General features: G+C 39.8%; 2 protein-coding genes across 2 annotated transcripts; one reads left to right on the top strand and one right to left on the bottom strand.

Moving 5' to 3' along the window:
* The first annotated feature begins 454 nt into the window (after positions 1 to 454).
* LOC129409466 (adenosine deaminase 2-A-like) lies at positions 455 to 917 on the top strand. The gene is made up of 2 exons (XM_055155649.1): positions 455 to 685; positions 769 to 917. Exons 1-2 carry the CDS (start codon positions 531 to 533, stop codon positions 887 to 889), a joined length of 276 nt encoding a protein of 91 aa, XP_055011624.1. The 5' UTR covers positions 455 to 530; the 3' UTR covers positions 890 to 917.
* Positions 918 to 3,003: 2,086 nt separating this feature from the next.
* On the bottom strand, positions 3,004 to 6,472 carry LOC129409468 (RIB43A-like with coiled-coils protein 2). The gene is made up of 8 exons (XM_055155657.1): positions 6,040 to 6,472; positions 5,858 to 5,939; positions 4,848 to 5,171; positions 4,087 to 4,209; positions 3,548 to 3,588; positions 3,427 to 3,513; positions 3,169 to 3,335; positions 3,004 to 3,073 (listed from the first exon to the last, which is right to left on the bottom strand). The coding sequence occupies exons 1-8, from the start codon at positions 6,151 to 6,153 to the stop codon at positions 3,004 to 3,006; spliced, it is 1,008 nt and encodes a 335-aa protein (XP_055011632.1). The 5' UTR covers positions 6,154 to 6,472.
* Positions 6,473 to 7,922: the final 1,450 nt, after the last annotated feature.

Here is a 7,922-nt window from a genome sequence, read left to right as displayed (position 1 = left end):
CTGGTTCAGTCCTGGTTTAGACCTGGTTCAATTCTGGTTCAGTCCTGGTTTAGTCTTGGTTTAGACCTGGTTCAATTTTGGTTCAGTCCTGGTTTAGTCTTGGTTTATTCCTGGTTTAGACCTGGTTCAGTCCTGGTTCAGTTCTTTTTTAGTCCTGGTTCAGTTCTGGTTTAGACCTGGTTCAGTCCTGATGTAGACCTGGTTTAGTCTAAAATAAATGCAGCCTTTCATTTACAGATCTCACCTAAATATAAAATTAACTGAACTTTGAACTAGTTCAAAATTTAAATTATGAACTATGAACGTGAACTATTCATTTTGAACAAGTGTGAACTGAACTTTGAACTAGTTCATGAAAAGTGTGAACTTGCACAACACTGTTGACATCCAAGTGTTGAAAATTTGAAGACAGTTTGGATAGATATATTTCCACAAACTTGCCTCTCCTGTAAAGTAAGTGAGCTGTATGTTTTCTTCCCCAGGTGTTAAAGCTGGTAGATGATTTAAGAAACCACCCCGGGGCAGTCCTGATGGCAGAGGGCCACCCTTTGGTCATCAGCTCTGATGATCCGGCCATGTTCGGTGCCTCGGGTTTATCCTATGACTTTTATGAAGCTTTTGTTGGATTTGGGGGCTTAAGGTCCAACTTAGGCACCCTCAAAGCACTGGCTATGAACTCCATAAAGTAAGACTGAGTTTATAGGGTGTTTTTCAATGAGCTAATGTGAATATCTTAATTACTGTCATAATGCCTGTGTTATCTTCCAGGTACAGTTCATTACCCGCCCAGCAACGAGATAAAGCTTTGGCTATGTGGCAGAAAAGATGGGACAAGTTTATATCTGAAAATACTTTAATATCAGGGTTCTATCCAAAGTTCATATTTTAAACAGGAAAAAAATACAGGCTGTATTTACATAACAAGACAAGACATTTTGTGATTTGCTTATTGTAATCATTTAAATAGTGATTTGTAGCAGTGTTGGAGACACATAATTTAAATTCAGCCTTTAAAACTGTGACAAGAAATTATCGTTTTACAATTGCACTTTAGACTTTTATGTTTTTTTTTTAAGAGTATGAACACTGGATTTTTAATGTGATGAGTGCTTTCAAATCTTTGGAGACAATTTTTAAAACATATTTTTTCAGGTGAAATGAATGGAGCTCAACAGTGACAGCTCGCTCCGGTCCCGGAAGTAAAATTTTCATTCATTTTTCCAATAGATATTAAAGACATTGTGGAGACTAAACACCTATCTGCTAACTAATATTCAGAAAGCACATTTAAAACACAAGATTATGCAAAATGCTTTAATAACTGAGTGGTTTCAGAAACAGATTTTAAATAAAATGATAGGTCTGGGTAGGGGTGTCAAATTATCGCGTTAATTGCGATTAATTAATTACAGTCATATTTAGCGCGTTATGTTTTTTAATCGCGTTAATCTCATTTTTAATCTCTAACTTTAGTGTTTCTGTATGTGAGTTTATTTATTATAAAACCTGTTTTTATTGTGTTGTTGGACAACAACACACACACACAAAACACATTTATAAATTTTTTATTTCGGTAATTCCACTCATTGTCGGAAACCCACACAAAACGCGCGCGCAGTAAGAGCGATGTAAACGTCATGTTAACGCTGGCGGCGTCAGTCGCACAATGGACGAGGTCGTAGAGCCAGTAGAACAGAGGCAGCAGTGCACAGGTAAAAACACATTTGTGTCTTGGAAATTATTCTCCCGACGTGAAATATAAAAGAAAATAACAAATATAATATCGCCTGAAAACAACCTGCATAGGCTCATGATGTCTGCACTACTGTCCTATAGTGACCTGCCACATGAGGGGACACGCACACAAACACACACAAACAAACACACACCTTCATCATCGTCATTAACCTGAGAACGCGCGGACCACGTTTCCTTCCGTAGACACTGCGCGGACACCGACGTGCTCCCGTGAGCCGCGTGTGGATCGTGTTTTCTCGCGTACGCGGCGTAAACTGCGCTTCCTCCTGTGCGCCTCTAAACCAGAACTAACACCAAGACTAAAACCGGGACTAAACCAGGTCTAACCCAAAACTAAAACCAGAACTAAAACCAGGTCTAAACCAGGTCTAAACCAGGACTAAACCAGAACTAAAACCAGAACTAAAACCAGGTCTAAACCAGGACTAAACCAGGACTAAACCAGGTCTAAACCAGGTCTAAACCAGGTCTAAACCAGGACTAAACCAGGACTAACACCAGGACTAAACACAGGACTAAACCAGGACTAAACCAGGTCTAAACCAGGACTAAACCAGAACTAACACCAGGACTAAAACCAGGATTAACCCATTCCAGGACTAAACTAGGACTAAAGTAGGTCTAAACCAGGTCTAAACCAGGACTAAAACCAGTGATCTCATATATATTTCTCTATCAATAATATTTTTAATATGGTTAAGGAAAGACTGGACTTTTTATTGTCTTTAAGTAGACAAAAGTTATTATGTTCAGATTTCCTCGTCTTTGCTACTTTACAGCAAACAGTTTATTATTCATGGAGACTTGGGCTCAACAGCCAAATTGAAGAGATTTGTTAAACAATAAATGACTTTATCAAGTCACTTTTTTAAATCTATATTAGTCTTTTGATCTGCCACAATAATGTAATAATGAATTTAAATGAAAATACCTCAAATTGAAGGCTTTTCTCAGCAATTTTTAGGTGAGATTAAAATGAGATTAATTAGATTAATTAATTACAGATCATAATTAATTAATCTCTCAATTTTTTTAATCACATGACAGCACTAGGTCTGGGACTTGGGCAGTCACTGTTGAGATCCACTGTGTGAATGAATTTTATACTTACCGTTATTATCTGCCTTTAAAGCTGCCCAAACAACTCCGTTCAATGACAAATGAAAGTTGATTGCTTATCATGATTTATTATGTGTTTTGTTGTTATTTTATAGCTTATTTAATTGCAGTCCAATACGACTTTCATCATCGACTGCAAGTGTTGAACTGGGTGAAGAAACTCTCAGTGACAGCGCCCTTTGAAATCGCCGGTTTTCTTTAAAGGCAAAAAACAAATAGAACATATTGTTAAAAAGTGCATGCATGTTTTGTTGAATACTTTATTTTGTTGAATACTTTGTTGCTATTTACATTTGTTTCCTGGTCTCTGCTAACATGTGGTTGGTGCTGTCCAGGTGTTTCCTCATTTGTTTGTTGAGTTTTGCCTGTTGTCTCTCAATGAGTGTGGCCGTCCGAGCTGAATCAATGCGGATGCTGTCATAGTAACGCTGCTCATTTTCCTCACTCAGTTTTTGTCTCTGCAAATACGCACACAGCAGTAGCTTAAATGTGTATTGTGTAACTTTTCTGAATGGAGGGTCTGTCATGTGCTTTTTTTTTTTTTTTAACCTTTTTTTCTTCCATTTGTTGTTGCTGAAATTCTTTAAGCTTTAAGATCTCTTTCCTCTCTTTTTCCACTATGCTTTGGGGGGGAGTCTGCATTGATCTCTCCATCCATGAAATCCCAAACTCCGGTGTCCTTATCCTTAGATTGCTGACGCCTTTTTTCTTCTGACTGGCATGGAAAAACAGTGGTAGTTATTTACACATCTTATTTTTTATCTAACACAACCACTAACCCATTCCACCGGCATAAATAAAAGCTCTTCGAGAAGACAAACTGAGTTTTTGTGTGTGTGCATTTTCCATTTTCATGCTTCCAAATTGATTGATTGAATTGAATCAGAACAAGAAACATTAGTCTTATATAGTGCTTTTCCCAGACGCTCAAAGGCACTTTACAATTTTGGACATTATTCATTCACTTCATTACTCCTGGTGGTAAAATACTGCCCCCACTGTCTCCCAACCAAGTACCAGGCCTGGCTTTGCTTAGCTTCAGAGACCTGACAGGATCAAGCTTTGACAGACTTGTCCAGAACTGTGACTGTTTACATGTCTGGGTCACACCATCTCATATTTGCAGATCTTATCGGGAGCAAGTGGTTCATTTCAGAGTGTGCTTAGTTACTCACATTTTGGTATATGGCAAATTGTTAGAAAGTTGACTTACCATTGCAAGATTGAAATCTTTAGTTGCCATGACTTCGGCTTTTCGGTTCTCCATCTCAAGGTTTTGCAGCTCTAGAGCCATATTGTTGACCTCCACCATGAACTGGTCATAGTTCTTATCTGAAAACAGAAATCTACAGCATCTAACCAGTTCACAAGCTCTATAGTTTTATAACAAAGACATTAAAGGTCCTATAATACACAACATGGATTTCTTGTGCACTTTCATAGATATAGAACATTCTATATCTATAGGGCGCTTTAAGCAATGTTATAATGTTATCACGTCATCCAAAACATACCCTGAGTTGTGTGTTGTTTTATTCACACGTGTTTGAGTCTACATCTCCAAAGCTCAAAATGCAAAAAAGTGGTAGTTTTCAAGTTAACAGCTCCTTTTACCTTTTGTTGAGAGATCAGCCATTCTGAAATGATCCAAATGACTCTAGTGAAAGTGAATGGAGTTTGAAAACACAGTGGAGCACTTCCTGTATTACCACATGACATCACAAGCTGGATTGCTTTTAATTTGAGAGAGGAATTCAGCCAAAATGTGCAAGATTTGTGTGAATGAAACAAAACACAACTCCAAGTGTGTTTTTGATGAGTATACAACAACAGCAGATCAGAAAATAGCTTAATGAGCCCTGTAATTATTTTTATGAATTGTAATTCATAAAATAGCACCCATGCCCTTTAATAGTGTTACACCAGATCCTTATTTGATATTTGACTCTTTGATAAAAAACAACACCTACCTTCCATCTCCTGTTTGTGTCTTAGTCCTTGGCGTTCTGCCTGCTGTTGTATGAGCCAGTGGCTGAGCTGCTCCCTTTGTCTCTGCTGGCGGTCTTTACAGTTGGGGTCTTCACCGGGCAGCCCGGGGATCATCATCATCTGTGCCTCCTCAGGACTCATGTTTTTGAGCAAGTCTGGGTCATTCAGGTCAAACTCCCTCCGACTGGACGGCTGCTGGTACGTCTGCCTGAAGATCACCATGTCCTTGGCTATTTGCTGTTGTTGCTTTTGTTGACGATGGGTCAGAATGCTGGCTACCTTTTGGTAATGGAGCATCTCTGCATCTGTGGGGAAAAATGTCTTATGATGTATGTTATGATGTTGTTTCCTCATCAAAAAACATACCTGGAGTTATGTTTTATTTCATTCACACATGTTTGAGTAATCCTTAGTTAATAATTTGACTACATCTCCAAAGCTCAAAATATTCTGTTCCACTTTGTGATGTTATGTGTTACTTTAAATTAACAGCTACCTTTTACATTTAGTTAAACAATGATGGGCAATTCCAGGGCTGAAATAATCCAAATGATTGTAATGTATGGTATGGTTATTCCTGTTTTACCACATGACATCACAAGGTGGAAGAGAGTGTTTTCTGCTTGAGAAAATAACTGTGTTAAACATGTGTGAATGAAACCAAACACAACTCTTGCATGTTTTTGATGAGGAAAAAACATCATAATTAAAATAGTGTAACATTGGGCCCTTGTGAACTTTGTTCAATCTTGGTCTTAATTAAACGAGTAGACAATAAATGATCCATTATTTACTTTGGCAAAGTGCTGTGGTTATGGTCCTCTGAGCCAGCTATTTTTTCATACTAAAAACTTAAAATTTACTTTGACTTTACATGACACGTGTTTGTTTATTGAGGCTATTTGTCGATTTGAGGACAGTTACCGTAGTTGCACTTCTAAGTTATACCACATAATGACCATAGTGATGGGACATAACAAAGCAGCCTCACCGCTGGCCTTTTGCTTCTCCTTTTCCATTGCATATTTTAGTTTCTTTTCCTTCAGCTGCATGTCCAACGTTTCCTTGTCAACCTGTGTGCACAGTCAGAAATAAGAGTCATTTATTGTCAATTATAACTCTCTCCCAGGCACATATTCCCACTGTGCCGTCTGATAAACAGGCCACGCTCACCCCTATGGTCCGCTCTTTGTAGTTAAAAATTCTTTCTCGCCTTTCAGCTTCTTTGGTTCGGCGATTTTGCAGTTTAGCCGCAGACACGCGATCCAGCAGCAGTTCTCCAAACATTTTTTTTTTTTACTTTATAAGTCCTTGTTGTTTTGTAAGTGTTGCTGTACTTACTGTTACGCAGAGTGCAACCTACTCTGTGAAATCTACTCTGTAAAGTCTCCTCTGTGAAGTCTACTGTTTGAAATCTTTGTACGATTTGCTCTGTGTCAAGCTCAGCTAAATGTGCCTTTTCCGTTAAGCGATATGTGATTTTCGATTTGTGATTTTCGATTTGCCTACTCTTATAATCTCCCCGAGGCCAAACAAAGCTTTGAGTTAAAGCCCACAAAGCTTTGAAGTTTAGCTTTGAGTTCCGGACTTGCCATGGTAACAAGGCTTTATGGAACTTTACATGTATGATGTCATCGGCGCCGTGAACCTGATGGAACTGGGAGGTTTTCAGGTTCTAAAATGTGATGATGTCATACTCCCAGACGGGGCAAGAGCCACGTTTCCCTGTTGACTGAGGCCGAGTGTTGTTAAGAAGTCACTGATATGAGACAAACCTCGATACAGTGCGCTTTCGATTCGATACGGTTCAGTAAAAAATAAAGGCTAAATCATGGAAAATCTTTGTTAAACCACTTCTTGTGCAAAGTTCATATGAAACACAAACATTTTAATCCTCAAAACAGCGAAAATGTCAAACGAGTTTCCTTCCACTAAACAAACAACGAAACTGTAGCTGTAACAAAATCATTTAGTAAAATAAACCAAAAATACTCTTGGTGATATATCGATAGAGCAGCCCACAATATCGATACTGTATCATCACATTAAACGATACGATATATCGATATTTCAATATTTTTGCACACCCCTCTACTCTTTATCACACTGTACTTTGCCACGAAATATCCAAAAGGTAATGCACAAATGTTAAACCTGGTATTGAAATGATTAAAAAACTCACTGTTAGAACACAATGGCCACGTTCACATGATGTTTTTTAATTGTTCTGTTTTTGCGGCGCGTTTTCGGCGTCAGCGCGGCGCGAATCTGGCGTCGACGCGGCGCGTCTTGAGCGTTTTGGCGTCAGCGGTCTAGACGCGCGTCCAAGGCGTCAGCGTCAAGAAGTTGACCGAGACTAGACCGAGACTAAACAAGGACTAGACCCTGAATAGACCGAGATTAAACCACGACTAGACCGTGACTAGACCGTGATTAGACCGGTATTAGACCAGGACTAGACCGGGACTGATTCAGTGTCATTAGCGGAGTATAAATATATATACGCCCCGGTCGTCGACCCGATCTCCTCCGCTGATGTTTTATGTCATAAAAACACTCTCTCAGTCTGGTCTGACATTGTTTCTGGAAAAGACCGGGACCTGGCCACATAGACTTTACATAGAAAGTGGACGCTTTGACGCTTTGGTCTGAACGGCCGTTCACACCAAGGCGTCAAAGCGTCCAGTTTCAATGTAAAGTCTATGTGGACGCGCGCGACTAGAGCGTCCTGCGTTTTTGCGGCGCGTTTTCGGCGTCAGCGCGGCGCGAATCTGGCGTCGACGCGGCGCGTCTTGAGCGTTTTGGCGTCAGCGGTCTAGACGCGCGTCCAAGGCGTCAGTGTCAAGAAGTTGAAAATGCTGAACTTTTCGCGTCAGACGCGCCGCGTCAACCAATCAGGGACGAGTATCCAATGACGCAGCGACGTTATTATCAGGAAGCAAGACACGAGAAGCAGAACGAGAATCACGAACATGAGCGGAGATTAAATATATATGCCACAATCACCGAGCCGATCGCGAGGACTACACCAGGACCGGACCAGGACTAAACAAGGA

The sequence above is a fragment of the Boleophthalmus pectinirostris genome, unplaced genomic scaffold (assembly GCF_026225935.1).
Source record: "Boleophthalmus pectinirostris isolate CB_2022bp ecotype Guang Dong unplaced genomic scaffold, ASM2622593v1 HiC_scaffold_2, whole genome shotgun sequence".
NCBI classification, from domain to species: Eukaryota; Metazoa; Chordata; class Actinopteri; order Gobiiformes; family Gobiidae; genus Boleophthalmus; species Boleophthalmus pectinirostris.
The sequence above is the reverse complement of the archived record's forward strand: the minus strand, read 5'-3'. Positions and strand labels throughout refer to the sequence as shown.

Excerpts from the sequence above, each read along its gene's own strand:
- LOC129409466 (XM_055155649.1), top strand. The coding sequence starts at position 531 with ATGGCAGAGGGCCACCCTTTGGTCATCAGCTCTGATGATCCGGCCATG. Across the intron at positions 686-768 it reads CTGGCTATGAACTCCATAAA|GTACAGTTCATTACCCGCCC; the intron begins GTAAGACTGAGT and ends GTTATCTTCCAG.
- LOC129409468 (XM_055155657.1), bottom strand. The coding sequence starts at position 6,153 with ATGTTTGGAGAACTGCTGCTGGATCGCGTGTCTGCGGCTAAACTGCAA. Across the intron at positions 5,940-6,039 it reads ACAAAGAGCGGACCATAGGG|GTTGACAAGGAAACGTTGGA; the intron begins GTGAGCGTGGCC and ends CTGTGCACACAG. Across the intron at positions 3,589-4,086 it reads TTTCAATCTTGCAATGGTAA|AAGAAAAAAGGCGTCAGCAA; the intron begins GTCAACTTTCTA and ends CATGCCAGTCAG.